Source organism: Cibotium barometz, chromosome 8 (assembly GCF_041138505.1).
Source record: "Cibotium barometz isolate CiBa-2024 chromosome 8, ASM4113850v1, whole genome shotgun sequence".
Classification (NCBI taxonomy): Eukaryota; Viridiplantae; Streptophyta; class Polypodiopsida; order Cyatheales; family Cibotiaceae; genus Cibotium; species Cibotium barometz.
Window position 1 is genome coordinate 53,526,276 of NC_141053.1, and position 22,292 is coordinate 53,548,567.

Consider the following 22,292-nt stretch of genomic DNA (forward strand, 5'->3'; position numbering starts at 1 on the left):
TTTGCTTAATCGGCTAGGTCAATCTCCTATCACACATGGCCATAATTTATTTATCGATTTTCAAGATGTACTGGAAGAATGGCTCCAATTCACCTCCCTCTTTTACGAGAAGAGCTCAATGAATATTCAGATGAAGTGGAAAACTCATCTTCTGCATCTTCACACTTACCATTGTAAACCCATACTAGTTGTTGCTGCAGGTCGATGGAAACCATTTCTGAGGTCTAAACGTGCAGTTTGAAGTATGGGATCTGCACAAATATCAAGACTTGTTGGGTGTAGAATGTTTGGAGCCATTTTGTACTAAAAGTCCATAAGATAGACTTAGGCTTTGGCCAAAACAATGTGCTTAGAGAGAGAGTAGCACACTCAACACACAATCTCTGTTGCATATGATGTATGAACCATACAAACGAGAGGCTTTTAATATAGATAGCCTCAAGCCCAAATATCCGTACATGTGTCCATCTATGTGGCACTCTTATCCATCCACACACTTAAGATAATTTTTAGCACCTCTAGGGCGTGTTCACATAATTAAGCCCAAGATTCACTCTCACACATTTTACATTGCACATTTCAACAGCCAAGGGGTTCCCATCAGGTACACCTATGAGGAGCTAGAGGCTGCCAGACTAATGGATTCCTCTTGACATTGGGCTATAGTGTGTTGGGACCGTTTTCAAGGGCGTTTTGTGGGACGACATAGAGATAGCAGTGAAGGAAGAGGCCGTGAAAAGGAATTTAGGGCGAAGGTGAGCATCATAGGCAAGATCCATCACCAAAATCTGGTGAGGCTATTGGGGTTCTGCGAGGAAGGGGATGTGTACAAGATGCTGGTGTACGAGTTCATGTAGCGTGCTTTTTACCTTGGGTAGCCACGTGGCCTTCTCTCGATGCTTGCTTTTGTGCAAGTATCTTAGGCTACCCAAGATAAATATTGCTTTGTATTTTGTGGATCATTGTCACCCGAATCTTGCTTTTCCTTTACTACTTGAGATTAAATGAGAACTCTACTACTTGGCTTTGCTTTGCCTTCAACAATATCAATGGGTGCCAGGACTACCCGTTTTTTGTCGAAGCTTGCTATGTAGAAATCATATAACCTAGCAGTAACTTGGAGAAGAGAGAACTTTTAAAAGGGATTTTATTGGAAGGCCAAAAAAGCTAGAAACCCGACCGGCGGACAGAGCGGGATGAAGTGTGAAACGTGATGTCAACTAACAGGAAATTTTCTCGCCCTCTTTGGATTCTAAGGTGGCAATGGCTCTCGCTGCTTCTTCCGGGACGATTTCTCTCTTTCAGTCATCCGCTCAATCCATTCATCGCCTTTCTTTCAAGCCTTCCACTCAGCTCTGTGCCTTAGAATTGAGGCCGCAAAGACGGATATCCGAATGCGCAACATTTGCAGTGGTCTGCAGTTCCCAAGAGGTCAGATTCATGCCTTTCTGCACACAATGCCATTACGCGTGTGTTTTCAACAATTAAACTTGTCTTATGAAGGAAAATTCAGGGCTAGAGTTTCTTGTGAGGCAGGTATTTCCTGTTATTAGGGTTAAGGAAAATCTTGAGCAGGAATCAGGTTTAGGTTTTTTTCTGCAGAAAGAATTAGGGCTAGGGACTCATCCGTGTATACTGATCGCTTGCAATTGCAGAAGGAAGGCAGAGAAGAAGGGTCCATGCTCGAAAGCAATAACCCATCTCTATCTTCCCATGAAGCGCTCTTTGCCGCTCCTCCAGAGTGGAGGGAGTGGCAGGAAAGGAGGAAGGAAGCAGAGCTGCTAGCGAGTCAGGGTATAAACATCCGAAGAAGACCTCCCACTGGCCCTCCCCAGCATCATGTTGGTGCTTTCGAGTTCAGATTGGTGAATGAAGGAAATACTCCCCGAAACATACTGGAAGAAATCGTTTGGAACAAAGATTCAGAAGTGGCCCAGGCATGTACTCGGTTTCCTGGTTTTTCAAAATTACCTTTTTTATTTTGGTGGGTTTTTTGAGAGAAGTATTGAATGATAGACAGTGATCACGTCCAGTGGGTGTCGGTAGCTGGGTTGAGATCCGGGTCCTTATCCTGGAAAAAGAACACATTCAACACTAGGCTACACGTCCACAGACTCTTAAAATTATTTCTTAAAAAAAAATAAATCATGTAATAGATTTGTAATAACATTCATGTCATTGTCTCTGTGAAACAAACTCATCCCCACCATCCCACACCCCCTCGTGCTTGCTGCGTGTACACACATATCCACACTTGCCAAGGTTGCGTGCACACACACACACACATGGGGAGAGGAATGTTTGGAAATAAGGATTCAACTGGATAACTAGAGGACTATGATCAGTGACACTATAGTTTCATTAAATGATTGTTTTAAATACTGTTGAATCTGTGAAAGGCAATTTCATATTGGCTGTGTAAGTTGTGTGACTAGTTTTAAGTTTGTATGAATATCCGGTTAGGGGGCCTGGGAACTCTTTTCCCTGGTACCCGGTACAACCTAACCAAATTCTTAATTGGATCCCATCACTAGAGTGGTTGGGCGGTTGAAGAAAGATATATTAATGTCCATTGGATGCCTCAAAGGTGTATAGGACAAAACAGTACATCAATTCCATACATTCCACTTCGGGTTGTGCACATAGGCACTAAAATGTGCTCATAGAGAGAGAGAGAGAGAGAGAGAGAGAGAGAGAGAGAGAGAGTGAGGATTATGTTGTTAATTCCTCATATTGTGTACTAATTATTACTTAAGTACTTAACTTAGAGAACAAGAGCCCTCAGGAGAACACTTGAGAGAAGATTGAATTGACTTGAATTGAATTAAACTGAGTACAATAGGTCTTTTATATAGGAGATGAAGAGACACATTTGAAGAGGCATGTCCTTTGACGAAAGGACATGACCATAGACGAAAGGATACAACTTTAGGCTAAGGGATGTGTCTATTCGATGTAGGGGCACAACCATTCATCAAGGGATACAACCATTCGTCAAAGGGATGTGGCTATTTGATGAAGAGGTACATCCTTTGGCGAAGAGTCGCAACCAATTGAGGGTAGGGGTTCCCTTGGCTGGTTACTCTTTGCATCTGTGTCATGTGCATCAGCAATGCCATGGACTTTCCCAAGACTAAATCCAGAAGGGGCAAGCAGATAAAGACTATGAACCAGTAGAAGATGGACATGGAGCAGGACTTGGAGCAAAGCATGGGTCAGAGGGGCTGTCGGCTGCAGGACAGAGGGTGCTGGCTGCCAGAAGAGAGCTGTCGGCTGACGTCAGCAAGGTGTAGGCAGCATGCGCATCAAGATCAAGGAGGAACCCCCAGTCGGCTGAATTAATAGAGCATTTAATGCATTAATACTGGCCGACCAGCAGTCGGCCAGCTCCCACCTTGTCCAAGACCCTATAAAAGCCACCAAGTGCTCAATGTCTTATTCATTCACTCCCACTAGGGGTGTGAGTCATTAGAGGTCCCATAGGGGACAGATTGTAGGGTTTATTACCTTTTTATGAAGGCATGTACCTTTTGTACCATAGTATATACTGAAATTCCAGCACTTCTCTCTCTCTCTCTCTCTACTCTCTCTCTACTTGCGTTTTTGCATCAGATGGTGCGTTTTGCATCAGAAGGTTTTCAAGAGTGTTTAGGGCTGAAAGAAGACTACCCAGAGCTTCCGCGCGTTACATTGGTATCAGAGCATCAGGCTCAGCCAAGCTAAACACTGATTCAGTCCCATATGATGGTGTACAGGTCCAAGGTACAGGAAAGTACACGGATTCGAAGCCCAAGGCGGGAACACAGATCGGGAAGAACTCCCAGGAGGTTTGTTGGTGGTGTTCCACAGTGCCAGATGGGGATGGCAGTTCCGTGAGCCAGATGGGTTCTAAGGGAACGGTCCCAAGGGAGGTTGATCCTCCAAGGGTGATGTGAGAGTGCCAGACTCAGTTCCAGGAACGAAGACCAAGACGGTGTTCAGAGCTAGGGCAGGAATGGATTGTGGACTAGAGGAAGACCAGATGCATAGATCTTCATCAGAGACAGAGTGGTTTGGAGAACAGACCGGATTTTCAGAGAAAAAAGGTTTGCCAGGGATGGAGGATGACAAAGGGACTTCGGAACAGGATTGGGATGATGACAGTCATCCAAGAGCAGGTTGGATTCCCGTCATCAAGTTTAGCAGAGGGGGATGTCATGTGCATCAGCAATGCCATGGACTTTCCCAAGACTAAATCCAGAAGGGGCAAGCAGATAAAGACTATGAACCAGTAGAAGATGGACATGGAGCAGGACTTGGAGCAAAGCATGGGTCAGAGGGGCTGTCGGCTGCAGGACAGAGGGTGCTGGCTGCCAGAAGAGAGCTGTCGGCTGACGTCAGCAAGGTGTAGGCAGCATGCGCATCAAGATCAAGGAGGAACCCCCAGTCGGCTGAATTAATAGAGCATTTAATGCATTAATACTGGCCGACCAGCAGTCGGCCAGCTCCCACCTTGTCCAAGACCCTATAAAAGCCACCAAGTGCTCAATGTCTTATTCATTCACTCCCACTAGGGGTGTGAGTCATTAGAGGTCCCATAGGGGACAGATTGTAGGGTTTATTACCTTTTTATGAAGGCAGCCCATGGCTGTACAGATATGTACCTTTTGTACCATAGTATATACTGAAATTCCAGCACTTCTCTCTCTCTCTCTCTCTACTCTCTCTCTACCTGCGTTTTTGCATCAGATGGTGCGTTTTGCATCAGAAGGTTTTCAAGAGTGTTTAGGGCTGAAAGAAGACTACCCAGAGCTTCCGCGCGTTACAATCTGCAACAGGAATCAGCAATGAAGAGAGTATCTGATACATACATACGTCACAATCGTGACATTCCCTCCCATTTAAAATAAAACCCATGTGTCAAATGATAGATATCCGTTTGTCAAAGAACTCCTGAAGAAGATTAGGGTACTGCTGTATTTCTTCATCTGTTTGCCAAGTGGAATCAGATGTCAGAATATGTAGCGGAGATGATGACCAAATCTGGGAACACGAGCGAAAACGCAGGCAGAAAAACAGCACAAGAGAGAGAGAGAGATGTAGGCGTGTAACTCTGCTGTGATATACACAAGAAGATCCTGAATATGATACAAATGAGATATGGGGGCTGAGGACCTATATATACCTCCCTGGGAGGGCAGTCGGCCAGCACTAAAGTGCTCACGACTGATGAAAAGACCCACGACTGCATAAATGCAGTCGGCCAGCATCTAGATGCCCACGACTGATGAAAAAACAGTCGGACAGCAGCCCAGTAGCCCACGACTGATCAACATGGAGTCGGCCAGCACTGGGGTGCTCCTGGCATCACCTGGCAGCCCTCCCAAGCCTCAGAAAAATGGGAAAAAATAGGGGAAAAATACGGAGAGTGGGGAAAAATGGGAAAACACCTCATAAGGGCGGGCACACCCACAACAAAGGCCCTGGTGTATAAAACTAGACAGGAGATGACTTCTAACACCCCCTCTCAGCTCCTGGCTGTGTAACCAACCACTGGGAGCTGGGGTGCCGCCTGAAGAAGTCCTGAGAGAGCGACTTCGTGAAGAGGTCCACCATACTGTCCTCCGTCGAACAGAACTCTAGCAAGATGTCATCAGCAACGATCTGTTCACGAACAAAGTGCCTCTGGATGACCATGGGTTCCTCCAGTGGAAGCCCAAACCTGCAATGTAACCTCCTCCTGCTCCGTAAAACTGCCCCTGGGCCATAATTTCCTCTGAATCCGGAACCACAAAGCCTGGAGAAACCACCTCCTTCTGTAAGTAAGCACCTGTCACCTGCCTGGCTTTCCGAAAGGTCCCCGTGGAAAGAACATCCTCAACTACTGGAAGTTCTATGTCCCGAACACGACGAGACATCAGAGCATAAGTGACCTGTTCAGCTTCCTCTGACTCACGAACACAAGAACTACCAACATCAGTACTGGAAAGTTCCTGCCAACTGCTGCCATCTACTGGCAAGCTATCCACCATCTGGTCCCGGAAAGCCCGCACCTGCAGCGTATCCACACTTAAGTGTCCATTACCAGACTGCAACTCTTCACAAACTTGAGGACCTGGGAGAGAGAGTGCTGAAAGCCTGTAAACTCCATTCTCCACTCCACCTACCCAAACCACTTGGCCTGTTGCTTTGTCCCGGAGAGCAACAAAATGCTCATCAAACTCCACCCGTACGCCAGTCTTGCAAACCTGATGCACTGACAACAGATGAAAACCAAGTGCCGGAACATACAACACTTGGGAGGAATGCTTCCCCCCTCTGCCATCGGGAACTATCTCCATCCTGCCCTCACTGTGAACTGGGATAGTGGACGTATCACCAGTAAGAATATGACCAGAAAGCCTGCAGAGATCCTGTAAACCGGAACGGGAAGGAGTCATGTGCCTGGAAGCACCACTATCGAGAATCCAATCCCTGGTATCCGTTGCGGAGAGTCCTCCAATCTCCTCCCTGCCTGAAGAAAACGAAGCATCGGTGTCCATCACCTCCAGGTGCACAAAAGCCGGAGTCTTCATGATTGCTACTGAGGAATCTTCACCCTTCTCGGTCTTCCGCTTGGGACACTGCCTCCAGTAGTGGCCTTTCTCGCCACAATTATTACAGGTCCTCTCTGCCTTTAGTTTCTCGCGTCAGCGTCGGACTTCTTCTCAGAAGACTTCTCCGATGAAGCCTTCCCTTTGCCCGAGTTACGGCCTTTCGACCGTTGGCCAGTAAAGGCCTCCGAACCTCCACCCTGAGGAGGGTTCGTGAATCGTTCCTCCTGGTCCAGGACCATGGGCACAAGCTCCTCCCACGTGATGGTGCTGAGCCTGCCACTGGTAATCAAAGAAGAGTAAAATGCTGAGTACGAAGAGGGCAAGTGTGACAGCAACGTGATGGCCATGTCCTCTGATGATATTTCCTTCCCAGCCTGAAGAACTTCCTGTTGAAGAGCCTGCAGCTTGTTAATATGCTCCCGCATCGTCGACGACTTTGCAGGGCTCATAACCCGCATCTGTACTTCCAAGGAAATCCTCTTCATGGGCGATACCCTGTTGTAAAGTGAGGCCAAATGCTGCCATATACCTCTGGCCAGCGTCATGTGCTTTACATGATTGATTACCTGTGGTGTGCAGTTGAGGAAAATAAACGAACGGACCCTGGCGTTGACACGATCCCACATCTGTGTCTGGGCCTCCCGGTCCTTTCGGGTTGACGGTAACTCCCCTTCCTCTACTTCCGGCCGTGGAACACCAACAACGACGAAATCGGCGAGGTCGTAAGACTCCAGAACGGATTCCATCATCACCTTCCATATGCCGTAGTTGCTCCCGTCCAACTGACGGTCCACCGGGAACGTGGGGAGTGTTGGGATCTTCACATGTCTCTCGGCCATCTCAAACAGATCTGCCATAGCGGGGATGTACTCTGAAAAGGGTGGGTGGGTGGGAACAAAGAAGAACTGATACCTGCAAGTGGCTGTCCAGCAAATCAGCCCGCCTTCCTTTTGCTTCTCCTCTTCCCGATCAGCCCAAAACAGTCCACCAATCAGCCACACAAATCCCAAGACCTATCTAGAGCCTAGGGCTCTGATACCATGTCAGAATCTGCAGCGGAGATGATGACCAAATCTGGGAACACGAGCAAAAACGCAGGCAAAAAAACAGCACAAGAGAGAGAGAGATGTAGGCGTGTAACTCTGCTCTGATATACACAAGAAGATCCCGAATATGATACAAATGAGGTATGGGGGCTGAGGACCTATATATACCTCCCTGGGAGGGCAGTCGGCCAGCACTAAAGTGCTCACGACTGATGAAAAGACCCACGACTGTATAAATGCAGTCGGCCAGCATCCAGATGCCCACGACTAATGAAAAAACAGTCGGACAGCAGCCCAGTAGCCCACGACTGATCAACATGGAGTCGGCCAGCACTGGGGTGCTCCTGGCATCACCTGGCAGCCCTCCCAAGCCTCAGAAAAATGGGAAAAAATAGGGGAAAAATACGGAGAGTGGGGAAAAATGGAAAAACACCTCATAAGGGCGGGCACACCCACAACAAAGGCCCTGGTGTATAAAACTAGACAGGAGATGACTTCTAACATCAGACTCATCCAAATCCATCCACTTCACAAGAAATTCTGTAGTCAACTTTCTTCTTGTTTCCTTCTGTCGCACGTCAAGAATTACTCCTGGAACAAGGATAATATGGTCATCTTCAATTTTTGGTACATATGAAGATAAGTCTGGAATAGGCGAATCTCCTTGAACATACTGTTTGAGCCAAGAAATGTGAAAAGTCGGATGAACCTTCCCCCATGAAGGTGGAAGTTCCAACTTGTAACTGACAACTGAATTTTTCTTAAGAATCTTGAAAGGCCCATAGAAGCGAGGTCGCAACTTTGGAAAAACTGACTTCACTGTTTTGTAGCGGTGAGGTGCCACATATAACAAGACCAAATCTCCTTCTTGAAAATCTGCATGTCGACGATGCTTGTTGGCTTGTTTTTGATATTTTTGTTGCACATGGACCAATTTATCTCGAACTTGCATAAGCACATCTTGCATCTCCTGAACCAATTGATCTGCCAACGCCACTTTGTGTTGTAAAACAAAGTTTGTAGGCACAAGAGGAGTATGCCCATATGATGCTTGAAATGGAGTTAATCCAATTGCTGAATGATGGGAATTATTATAAGCAAATTCCACGAGTGGTAAATAATCTTCCCATGATGCCAAACGGGATTGAATGTAATGTCGAATCATTTCTTCCAAAATCTGATTGACTCTTTCAGTCTGTCCATGTGTTTGAGGATGATAGGCTGAACTGAACAACAAATTCGTGCCAAGAGATTTGAACAAAGACGTCCAAAAATGTCCAGTGAACTTTGGATCTCTGTCTGAGATGATGGTCTTCGGCAAACCATGCAATTTGAAGACATGTTGCACGAACAATGACGCCACATCTGGGGCTGAAGTAGCTTTTTTGCAAGGAATGAAATGCGCCATTTTGGAAAATCGATCAACCACCACAAGAATCTGAGCATTGCCTTTGGATGAACGAGGCAAAGTGGTAATAAAATCCATACTGATACTTTCCCATCTCTCATTGGGAACTGGCAACGGTTGAAGTAACCCTTGAGGAAGTTGTCGAGAGGCTTTCATTATCTGACATGAATGACAAGCTTTGACAAATTTGATAACATCTTGCTGCATCTGAGGCCAGAAGTATGTAGCAGACAAAAGCCGATATGTCTTGTTGATACCAGGATGAGCAGCATAAGGAACTTCATGATGCTCTTGAATAAGAATCTTCCGCAGTGAAGTATTGTGAGGCACACAAATGCGATCAGAAAAGAATAGCAATTCATCTATGATGGTGTAGGCTGCAAACATGTTCATTTTTGCAGGACTGGGATTAGAAGATTTGAGAGCACGGAACGCATCTCCAAAATCTCTATCAGTCAAATACTCATTTTTGAAACAAGCAGGGATTTCCATTTGCACATCTGTGATGGCAAAATTAGTGGCTCGAGGCATGTGGCTCAAAGCATCTGCAACCACATTCTGAAGACCAGGAACATACTGGATAATCATGTGGAAATTAGCCAAGAATTCAACCCATCGGCCTTGTCGAGGTTCATAACAGGTTGAGTGAAAATGTACGTCAGAGATTGACGATCTGTACGTACAACTGAATCTGCTCCAAGAAGATAATGTCTCTAAGTCCGATAAGCATGCACGATTGCCAAAAACTCCTTATCATACATAGGATACCTGCTTCGAATGGCTGAAAACTTCCTGCTGTCAAAAGCAATGACACGATCATTGTGCATCAAAACTCGACCAGAAGCACGATGTCATTACATCAAAGGGCTGGGTGGGATCTGCAATGGCCAAGACCGGGGTTGTCGTCAAGGCATGCTTGAGATCATTGAAGGATTGCTCAGCTTAAGAAGGCCATTGAAGTTTGTCCAGCTTTGTCAATTCTGTCAAAGGGGCAGCAATCTCTTAAAACCTATGCACCTTGTTGTGATAAAAGTTAGCAAGTCCCAAGAAAGATCGAACATCTGAAATGGTGAGAGGCAATGGCCAATCCACAATCGCCTGAATCTTCTTAGGATCTACTGCAATCCCATTAGCAGAAATGATGTGACCAAGATATTCCACATGGTTCTTGAAAAATTCGCTCTTCTTCTTGTTGATGTACAGCATATTGGTGCGTAGTACTTCAAAGACAATCTGTAAATGCTCTTTGTGATCGACCATAGATCGACTACAAACCAGAATATCATCGAGATAAACGATCACAAACTTGTCCAAGTACGGCCCAAAAATTTCATTCATCAGGGTCATGAAAGTGGCCGGGGCATTGGTTAACCCAAAAGGTATGACCAAGAATTCATAATGGCCATATTTTGTCGGAAAGGCTATCTTGTATTCATCACCATTAGGGATACGAATTTGAGGATAGCCGGACTTCAAATCAATCTTGGAAAACACCTTTGCACCAAGCAGTTGTTCGAACAACTCATCGATGCGAGGCAAAGGAAATTTGATATTGATTGTCAGCTTATTGAGAGCACGGTATTCGATGCAAAGCCGCATTGATCCATCCTTCTTTTTGACAAGCAAAACCGGAGCTCCGAAGGGACTTTTGCTGGGACGGATGTGACCTTTGTCGAGCAACTACTGTAATTGCCTTTGTATCTCCTGAGATTCAGAGTAAGAAACACGGTATGGAGCTCGGGTTGGAGGAGGTTGACCTGGGATAAGATCAATCGGGTGATCCACAGGACGAGGAGGAGGCAATGTCGTCAGAAGATCGTTCGGAAACAGATCCTGAAAAGGCCTGAAGAAGGGTTGCTCCAAGTAAGCAGTTGTTGATGACGAGGCTTGAGAATGCTCACTAGTTTCTGCTTCAATCTCCCGTAACATGACCAAGGATGTTGTACAGTCACGCTTGCGGACGAGGCGTTTGACTTGCAGGGCAGAGACAACAGTGATGGGTTTGGCACTGAAAAGGCCCCGAAGTTCCAGCTCTCGACCATCATGGTATAACTGGATTGAATGAGAACGAAAGCTGATCACAGGATCATATCGATACAGCCAAGATTGTCTCAGTATCATGTCATAATGTGACAACGGCATCACTAAAAAATTAAGGTGATCTTGGTAATCTTGAATCTGGAACTGAAGCTGTTGCACCTTTTTGTTACAATTAAGGAAGGAACCATCAGCAAGCTCTACTTGAAAAGCATCCACAAAATGTCGGGTCTGTAGGCGAAGCTTGTGAACCAAAGAAGTACCCACAAAATTAGTGGAACAGCCACTGTCCACCAGCACATTGATGGGATGGTCGCCAATGAAACCCAGAAGACTAAGGACCTGCTTGGAAAGATTCACCGGAATAGGGTTGGTACTTTGGCCATTAAGCATCACGGTACTGACAACTTCAGAAACGCGAACAGAACAAGCTATTTGTTTGTTTTTGTCTTTCACAGGAGGCCGGTCATGATCAGCATGGTGGCAACTGTCCACCTGAGAATTGCGCCGAGTGTTGGAGGGTTTAGGGCGCTGAGGACATTCATACCACCGGTGATCGCCAGAACAAATTGTACAGAGGCCTAGACGACTAGGTTGGGATGAAGTGGCAGTCGATAAAGAGGTTTGCTGTCGTGAAGAGGTTTCTCGCTTGAAGTTGCGCCGATCATTGCTGCGACGGTCCTGTCGGGACCGATCTCGGTTTCTGCTCTGCTGCCAGAGGATTCGGTCTGAGAGGATCCTGCGTTTGGCGCGGGAGCTTGCCCGGAGAAGCGTGACCGGAAGGACTGTTGTTCAGAATATGGTCGCCGAGAGTTGGGTTGTCCAGGATTGGGACGCTGGGGTTGGCTAGTCCATTGGGTCGATTCCGCTTGTAAGAACGGGCGCCGGAGGAAAAGTTTCTGGGAGGACGCCTGTAATCACTAATGCGCTCGACATACGAGATTGCTTCATCCAGGGTGGCAGGATTGTACTTATGGACTTCGTCTTGGATCGTGGGTTCAAGCCCGTCAATGAAGCTGTGAAGCTGGTCAGAGGGGCTGAGTGTCGCTATCTCGAGAGCCAGTTTTTGAAACTGTGAGATGTACGCGGCCACGGAGCCAGTTTGGCTCAGGAGGCGGAGAGAGGACCTGGCATGAAAGTTTGCATTGGCAGGCTTAAAAGCCTTGCGAAAAGCACGTCGGAATTTATCCCACGTCGGAGTAGACTTGCCATCTGAAATCCTGCGTCGCCACCAAAGGAAGGCGGTATCTTTCAAGAGGGTACTGGCCAATGCCACCTTTTTTGATTTCGGGCAATTCAGTATTTGAGAAATAAACCTCCATCTTGTAGAGCCAGTGATCGATTAACCGCTTATCGCGGCGGCCATTGTAGGGCTCAGGTAACTTGATATCCATCTTTCTTGTCTGTGCTGTGGTCATTAATTTATACAAAAGTTTGAGTTCAACATTGTCTACCTCGGCGGTCGGATCGGGAGGAGTTGAGGGATCGTCCTGTTGGCCCACCGAGGATGATGATGAAGTCGGTGAACGCGATCGACGCGCTCGCTGGGACATCCTGGATCCCTCGCGCTGGTGTTGGTGCCGTTGTTGCATGTCTTCCATTTGTGATCGCATTGATGCCATACCGTCGAAAAGGGCCCGTTGCAAGTCCTCCATCTGTTGTTGAAGAGTGGTCATCTGCAAGGCCTCCATCTGAGGATCGGCGGGTGGCACGTTGTCGTGCGAAGTCGACATCTGGAGAACTCAGAGAGAGTACTGAGGTGAAGCAGGAAAGGTCCACCTGAAATGTAGGATGGAAGGAACAGCTGCTGGAGAGGCAGTAACGGAATCCTCATACTCGAAGTCGGGGTCCTCCACTTCCTCGGGATCGTCCTCGGAGGTTACTTCGTCTGCTTCCACTTCTTCGTTTGGTTCCGCCAAAGAGCTGGGCACTGGAGATAATGGAGTATAATCGGGGACGAAGATCTCGCAGTAGAATGTCACAGGAGGGCGCGTGGAGGAGATATTGCGGAGTCCATCCACACTGCACTCTGGAAGAAAGTGTGCCAACTGAGGGTACCGTGATAGAAAGTACTCGAAATGAGTAAGGTGCAGTGGCTCGCAGGTGAGGAAAATAGTCCAGATCGCCCAAGTGTCGGGTTCGGTTACATGCGGGCTGCTGACATGTATGCGGTGAGGCCGGGGCTACTGGGATAGGAGAGTCCGGGAGACTTGGAATCCACCTAGCATCGGCAGAAAGTGGCACTTGTTCCGGAGTGGGGGCACGAGGAGGGCTGTGTTCGGGAAGAAGAGCCTCGGGGATCTCGTCGATGTAACTCAGATAGGAGATGTGCATGTAAGGCTTCTCCGAAAAATTGTCCATGAAGGATGCACGTAGATGGCGAGAGCGCACAGACGGTGTGGCGTGGGCAGAGCCGGGAGAACCCACTGACAGCCGGGAGGAGGATGGTCGCCGAATCGTTGGGGGGAGGGGAGCGAACGTGTGGCATCCTGACAGCCAGGGGAGGATGGTTGCCGAATCGCCAACGGAAAGGGGGGGTTTGGTTCACACTAGCGCACGCCCCTTTTTTTTTTTGATTATAGACCCAAGTGTCAATGTTATTTATTTATTTATTTTAATGGTGTAAAGGTGACAGCCCTGGATCACGTAGCCGACTGGAGGAAGGGTGCGCCGCTTCGAAAAAGGCGCCGCCAGCAACTATGCGAAGAGGTGGAGGGCGGGCGCTATTTGGCGGTGAGGGGCTCAGGGTCGGCAGCTGCACGAAGCAAGCAAGGGGCTCACGGCCTGCAGCGAACGAAGTGAGGAGGGGGGGGGTGCTCCATATTCAGCAGAGAGGGGGGGGAGGTTCCTGCCATGCAGCGAACGACTACCACCACCGGCAGCAGGGAGGGAGGTAATCCAGGTATGCAGCAAGGGTTCCCTCTCTGAAACACACACGATGTGTGTGTATGGGTGTTGAATTTTTTTATTATTATTTTTAACATCACCATGGGCAAAGATTTACGCCAAGTCCACCATCGCTCCGCTGCTTCCATACAACACCGAGAAGAGGGGTGGACGAGGGAGTGCCGCGGAGAGGGTGAGGGCTTCACAACCCACGGGTAGGAAAAGTTTTGCTCTGATACCACTATGAGGATTATGTTGTTAATCCCTCATATTGTGTACTAATTACTACTTAAGTACTTAACTTAGAGAACAAGAGCCCTCAGGAGAACACTTGAGAGAAGATTGAATTGACTTGAATTGAATTAAACTGAGTACAATAGGTCTCTTATATAGGAGATGAAGAGACACATTTGAAGAGGCATGTCCTTAGATGAAAGGACATGACCATAGACGAAAGGATGTCCTTAGATGAAAGGACATGACCATAGACGAAAGGATACAACTTTAGGCTAAGGGATGTGACTATTCGATGTAGAGGCACAACCATTCATCAAGGGATACAACCATTCGTCGAAGGGATGTGGCTATTCGATGAAGAGGTACATCCCTTGGCGAAGAGTCGCAACCAGTCGAGGGTAGAGCTTCCCTTGGCTGGTTACTCTTTGCATCTGCAATAGGAATTAGCAATGAAGAGAGGATCTGATACATACATACGTCACAATCGTGACAGTGAGAGAGCTGGATGTGTGGTGCATGTATATCATACTGGAAAGGTGGCAGGTGATCTATGTTGAGACCATGCTGAGTGAGCCACTGTATCATCTGTGAATACCATCTCCACTCTCTGTGAGCTGCCTGGACGCCTCAAAAGCTCTATGTGAGAGTCGATCTGATGGCATATCTCTGATCCTATGTATGAAGCAGATCATCTGGAAGAGGGCCTCTACTAGCATAGGAGGTGCAGCAAACTCCGCTCGAAGAATGTCCTGTGGGACGGAGGGTTTGCTACGGATCATCCGTGAGAGCATGAGAATCTAAGGCCTCTCTATCTGAGACAATGTGGAGGTGGCGAGCCCAGGTGCCCATACTGGTGCAGCATACATCAAAGCAGGGGTGACTAGTGTGTCAAACAACCACCCCTTTGTGCGGGGCTCCTGGAAGTGTGCCTGGTGACATTGTCTCTCTAGCATGGCCAGAGCTGCATACCCTCGTGTGAATCTATCCCTGGCTGCCTGTGCCATAGTAAATCTTCCTGGCGGAGTCGCAAATGTAATCCCCAAGTACACATATGAGTCTACCACCTCTACCTGTCCTCTTGCTAGTGTGAAGATGGCCTGTGGTCGTCGAACCGGCCCTGAGGTGTGGAAAATCATGACCTTGGTTTTCCCAAGGTTCACTGTAAGTCCCCGTTGTGTGCAGAAGTCATCGAGTGCATGGAGATGATGCTGTAGTCCCATCCGCGAGACTGACAGACCAAAATAATATCATATGCATATAGCATAATGTGGACTGTGGTACCTGAGATGTGTACCCCGTCTCCGCCACCGTGAACAATGAAGTCAGCCACCTCATTGATGTATAGCCCAAATAGTGTAGGAGAGAGTGGGCATCCTTGCTTCACACCTATGGTGCTAGCAATAACATCATATAGCCCCCCGGGGCATCGTATGCGCTTGAGGACCTGCTCATATAAAGCATAGATGCCCCAAACCATCTCTGATGGGATCCCCAATGACTAGAGGCGCTGGAAGAGTCTCTCCCGTGGCACCGTGTCAAATGCTTTGCAGAAATCCACAAAGCAGCAGTATAATCTCCTCTCCCGCGCCCTAGCCTGATCAATCAGACATCTCAGAGTGAATATATGGTCAATAGTGGAGAAAGCTCATCGGAATCCAGCCTGCCCTGGTGCTTGCAGTCCCTCCTTCTCTGCATATGAGCTCAACTCTGCCTCGAGCACTGCGCCATAAAGTTTGGCCAATGTATGACCAATCATGATAGTCCTGTAGTTGCTGGGGTGGGTCTAGCATGTCTCTCGCTTCGTGGAGAGGCATGATGGTGTGCATAGTCCACTTAGTTGGTAGGCCCTCCACTAGTGCCCTATTAAAGAGGTGAGCAACAAAGGGTGCCAGTGTGTCAGCTACATAAATAAGATGCTCACTCTGTATACCAGTGTGGTTAGCCGATCTCCCATGGTGTAACCGGCGGATAGCTCTCTCTACCATCGAGGCGGTAAAGAAAGTAGAGGTGGTAGGGCGGGGCTCCCGTGGCTGTGGTATGGGCGGTTGCTGAGGGATATGGTAGAGGCTCTTTGCATGTGTGCCATGTGTGTGGATCCTCAATTGGGGTACGAGGGCGAGGCTCTCTCATCCTGCGCCATGCAGTGGCTATATCTCTACTCATGAGTAGGTGGTATATATCCCAGTACTATGCCTCCTCATATGCATGCCTCTTACGGCGTGTGAGGGTCCTTATCTGTCGGCTCGCCTGTCTCTGTGTAATGGTCCCCAGTGCTGTCTGGGCACGGAGGTGTTTGTATATAGCTCTCTGCACTCATCATCATACCACCGATTCTAGGTCATGCTCCCAGATCTATCTGTGTGTGCAATGTGTGTATGATGGGGGAAGCTGCGGGTGGTGGCCTTTTGTAGTAGAGATGACATCTGAGTGGTGAGTTTGTCTAGAGGTGACAGGGGATCCATCTGAAGTAGCCCGTCATATACATGATGCTCATATATGTCTGCCAGGTCATGGGTGAAGTAGAAAGTAGTATGTGATGCCTATGTGGGTGCTGGTGTGGAGCTCACCAGTGACAGCAAGAGGTGTTGGGTTACAGGCCTAAATGACCCCTCTATCATTTGTATAACTTGTACATAGCCTTTTTAAAGGCTTTATGAAGGTTTTAAAACCTTGGGCCAAGTTCACATTGAACTTGGCCAAGGGACCATTTTTTAAGGGTCAAAGTGACCCCCCAAATAATAAAGGGAAAAGGGCTCAATTCTTGGGCTCTTACGAATTTCCCCCAGCCAGCGTATCTTCTTCTCTCTATCTCTGATTTTCGAGTGGCTCCACGCCTACACTTCCCTCTCTCTCACGCCATTGCTCAAGGCTCTACACGAGTGCTCCTTGACATGCCTTTTACCTGGTGTAGCCCACATGCCCTTTCAACTGGTATCAGAGCATGAATTAGGGTTTGCTCCAAAACCTACAAACTCTGATTTTCAGCCAAGAAGATCATCTTTCACGTGAAGTTTTGCAAATTCATCGCCAAAGGGCTCGTCCCCGTACACTTGAGGGCTCCGGACTTGCAAAGTTGACCTAAAACAGGCTGAAAACAGGCCCAAATCAGCAAATTACAGGTTCTAACAGCAAAATACAGGTTTTGCAAATCATGTATTAACTTGTGGGAACACAGGTACTTGGTCCACGCTACCCGAAAACACTGAAATTGCTGAAAACAGGTCTCCAAAACAGGTCAATTCAGCAAATTTCAGATTTACGCAGGTTTTTGCAAGTGTGCGCTTGATGTATTTAAATTGAGGAAAGTGCAAATTGCTGTAATTTATGCACATTGAGTGAGTTTTGCCTATGTATGACCATTTGTGGCTCAATTCTCTGCATTTTTGATGCTACAAATTGGGGCTTTTGCTCCTACATGCTTCTAAAGGCTGTGCATTAGCCTTATGTATGTCTCTTGAGGGTAAAAACAACTAAAATTGTTGTTTTTGGGCACAAATTCGCTTGCTGAAATTTTCTGCGCAGAAAATTCAGAACTTTATTTTTGTGCCTAGACTGACCCCTTTTGGCTCAAATTGCTCCTGTGACCACTTGGAGCTGTAGTGCACGTTTCTGTGAGGTTATACTTTGTTTTTGGTGCATTTTGCCCCAAATTTCAGCACGATAGTCCTCTCGTTTGTGCGACTATGGCATCATCTTCCTTGGACGTAAAGAATCTCTTTGAGATCCGGCGCTTTGAGGGTACAGGTTTCGACCTTTGGAAGGAAAGGATTCAAGGAATCCTCTTCCTTAAGGATTGTGACAGGGCATTGGAGGCAGAGAAGCCAGTGGACATGACTGAGGATGCATGGCTTACTTTGAACAAGAAGGCCATTACTTACATTAAGATGGCCGTTTCCGACGAGATCTTGGTAGATCTCAAGGGGCTTGTTACTGCTTTTGAGTTGTGGGCAAAGCTAAAGGCGACGTATGAGAATACAACGCCAGTCAATCAGGTGCATCTAATGCGGAAACTTGTTGGCATGCAGCTAGATGAGTCCAAGAGTGCTGCAGAGCACTTGTCATTGTTTACAGGTACCTTATCGCAGTTGCAGGATTCAGGCATGCCTCCCTTTGATGATAAGCTGAAAGCTATCTTCTTGCTTATGACCTTACCTGATTCGTGGGAGACATTGGTGGTCTCACTGTCAAATAACCCCAATCTGACCTTTGATGGTGTTAGGGGTTCTATACTGAATGAGGAAATCAGGAGGAAAGTAGGGGGAGAGGGAGGCAGCTCAGCCAACATGGTTAGAGGCAGGACAGATAAGAAGACTCCTTATGCACAGAGAAGTAAGAGTAAGAGTAAGGAAAGGGGAAATGCCAGCAAAGGCAAGGGTGAGGTGACTTGCTATCAATGTGGCAGGAAAGGTCACAAGAAACCCGAATGCAGGTACTACAAGGCAGAGTTAGAAAGGAAGAAGAATGGCGGAGACAAAAAGAAAGAGAAGAAGGAAGTCAAGACTGACGCACAGGACAGCTCAAAGGACAAGGAGAAGGCCAATGTGGCCTCTAGTGTCGTTATTGAGGAGTTGTCAGATGTAGAGGACATCCTATGTGCCACTTTGTCAGCTGACGATGCTCATGCTTTTGATGCCTCTCTCTATGTTCACACACAGGATATGCAGATCACCAAGAGTGATCTTATTGATGCTTTGTTGACTGTAAATGATGCATTATCCCAGACTTGGATTGTTGATTCCGGTGCCTCGTTTCATGTGACTCCTATCAAGGAGTGTTTCTCTACTTTTACTGCAGGCAGCCATGGCCATGTATACCTTGGAAACAATCATGCATGTTCCATTGAGGGTATTGGCACTGTGCATCTTTCCACAGATGGCACGAATGAGCTTGTTCTGCATGATGTTAGATATGTGCCGGGAATCAAGAAGAGTTTGCTTTCTGTTGGTCAGATGGATATGCATGGTTATAGCATCTTGTTTGAGAGAGGATCATGGAAGATGACCAAAGGCTCAAGGATGATTGTGAAAGGCACAAAGAAAGGGACACTTTACTGCTTACATGGAAAGGCTTTGTTGGGCAAGTTTATTGCGTTGGCTGAAATTAATTCTCACATGGAGTTGTGGCATAAGCGGCTTGGCCATATGAGCCAAAAAGGCCTTACTAAGCTTTGTAACTTGAATAAGCTTGATGCTAAAGGCACAAAGCTTGACTTTTGTAATGAATGTCAATATGGTAAGCAAGTGAAGCGTTCTTATTACTCCGGTGTCTCTCGTAAATCTTATGTGCTTGATCTTGTACATTCTGATGTTTGCAGCATGCCTACCAAGTCTATGGGGGGTGCACATTATTTTGTCTCCTTTGTTGATGATCATTCTAGGAAAGTTTGGGTTTATTTGCTTAAATCTAAGGATGAAGCCTTTGCTGCGTTTAAGAAATTTCATGCATTTGTGACCACCCAAACAGGTAGAAAGCTGAAATGCTTGCGTACGGACAATGGGGGAGAGTTCACAAGTGCTGAATTTAATAAATTTTGTGAAAATTTGGGCATTAAGAGGGAGCTTACTGTTCCATACAGCCCCTCTTCTAACGGTGTGGCTGAAAGATACAATAGGACACTTTGTGAGAGGGTGAGATGCATGCTGTCCACAGCTAATCTCCCTCATGGATTTTGGGGAGAAACTTTGAAAACTGCAGTGCATATATGCAATCGATCCCCTCACATGTCTTTGAAAGGTGACATCCCTGAAGAGGTTTGGTCTGGCAAACCTGCTTCATATGATCACTTACGCGTCTTTGGTTGTGAAGCTTTTGTGCATATTAGACCTGAGTTGAGAAGCAAACTGGATGCCAAGTCCATTAAAGGCCTCTTCATGGGATATGGTGAAGAAGGCGAAATGGGCTACAGGATTTGGTTACCTCAGCTCAAAAAGGTTGTGCGCAGCCGGGATGTTGTTTTTAATGAGGCAAGGCTGCTTCAAAACAATTGTGCCTCAAAGCATGACCATAAAAAGGTCAAATTTCAGCATGACCAGCCACCTATTAGGCCTATTTTTGACCCTCAGGATGCACCACATATGACTGAAAATGTTGATGAGCCAGATGATGTTGGACAGCAAAATGAGGCTCCTGAAGGGCATTTGCAGCCACATAACAATGCTGAAAATGGTGCTGAAAATGATGGACAGCATACCATAGTTGATGATGTTGTCATCCCACCTGATGTAGACCCATTTCCGGATAATGTGGATCATTGGGTGAGGCGTTCTACTCGTCCAAGACGGAATGTGAGTAGATATGATCCCTTTTTGCATTACATTATGTTGACAGATGAGGGTGAGCCTCTTACTTACAAAGAGGCAAAGACATGTGAGCACAGCAACAAGTGGGAGCTTGCTATGCAGGAAGAGATTAAAGCTTTGCATGCTAATGATACTTGGGACTTGGTTGAATTGCCCAAAGGGAGGAAGGCCATTCCTAACAAATGGGTGTATAAAATCAAGACAGTTGATGCAAAACCCAAGTATAAAGCAAGGCTGGTTGCAAAGGGATATGCGCAAACAAAGGGCATAGACTTTCAGGAAGTGTTCTTTCCTGTCGTGAAGCTGACCACTTTGCGTGTATTGTTTGCCATAGCGGCTGCCCTTGATTTGGAATTGGACCAAATGGATGTACGTACAGCTTTCTTGCATGGTGATGTTGAGGAAGAGCTTTACATGAAACAGCCCGAGGGTTTTGTTATTCCTGGAAAGGAACATTTGGTATGTAAGCTCAATAGAAGCTTGTATGGGCTGAAACAGGCTTCTAGACAATGGTACAAAAAGTTTGATGCGTTTATGCTCAAACATGGTTACAAAAGAAGCCATGCAGATCATTGTTTGTACACAAAACTTGATGAGGATGGCAGCCCTATTATTCTTGTGCTCTATGTTGATGATATGTTGATTGCTGGGAAGAAAAGAAGCACTGTTGATGCTCTTAAACAGCAGCTGAAATCTGCGTTTTCAATGAAAGACCTTGGGGCAGCTGAACATGTTCTTGGAGTAAGGATTAGAAGGCAAAGGGACCAGCGCATATTGTACTTGTCTCAAGAAAAGTACATTGAAAAAGTGCTGGACAGGTTTAACATGGCTGAAGCAAAGCCTCTTGGTGTGCCATTACAGCCATATGTGAAATTCTCCAAGGAAGATTGCCCCAAGTCTGATCAAGCAACCAATGAAATGCAAAGTGTTCCTTATGCATCAGCTTGTGGTTCACTTATGTATGCTATGGTTGCTACTAGGCCTGACATAGCCCATGCAGTGGGAGTTGTGAGCCGGTTTATGGCTAATCCAGGCAAATTGCATTGGGATGCAGTAAAGTCCATTATGAGGTACTTGAAAGGGACTAAAAACAAATGCCTCTGTTATGGTAAGGGTCCTTTGGAAATGAAGGGATTTTGTGACTCAGACATGGCTGGTGATGTGGATACACGCAAATCCACAAGTGGTTATGTATTTACTCTTGCAGGAGGTGCTGTCTCATGGTGCTCTAGACTACAAAAGATAGTTGCACTGTCTACTACAGAGGCTGAATATATTTCAGCCACTGAGGCTTCCAAAGAAGCCATATGGTTGGCACGTTTATGCAGTGAGTTTGGTTTGCCTGACAAGGCACCTATGCTTGGTTGTGATAGCCAGAGTGCCATATGTCTGGCAAAGAATGCCATGTTTCATGCGCGCACAAAGCATATTGATGTGCGGTATCACTTCATTCGAGAAGTGCTTGAGGATGGCCTTATCACCATGGTTAAGGTCCATACGTCACAAAACCCTGCAGCAGATGCTCTCACCAAGTGCTTACCCAAAGCACAACATCAGCTATGCATACAGATGGTGGGAGTTGCTTAACTTAAAGGCGCCATTTATGCCTTTAAGTGGGAGGTTGTTGGGTTACAGGCCTAAATGACCCCTCTATCATTTGTATAACTTGTACATAGCCTTTTTAAAGGCTTTATGAAGGTTTTAAAACCTTGGGCCAAGTTCACATTGAACTTGGCCAAGGGACCATTTTTTAAGGGTCAAAGTGACCCCCCAAATAATAAAGGAAAAAGGGCCCAATTCTTGG

General features: G+C 46.8%; 1 protein-coding gene across 1 annotated transcript in view; it reads left to right on the forward strand.

Moving 5' to 3' along the window:
• The first annotated feature begins 1,129 nt into the window (after window positions 1–1,129).
• Window positions 1,130–22,292, forward strand: part of LOC147636403 (Aldolase-type TIM barrel family protein) — a 78,669-nt gene continuing 57,506 nt past the window's right edge. Inside the window, exons 1-2 of the mRNA XM_086801848.1 lie at window positions 1,130–1,431; window positions 1,656–1,937. Of these exons, the coding sequence (XP_086657974.1) occupies window positions 1,264–1,431; window positions 1,656–1,937 (450 nt within the window). The 5' untranslated portion in view covers window positions 1,130–1,263. The remainder of the gene's footprint in view (window positions 1,432–1,655; window positions 1,938–22,292) is intronic.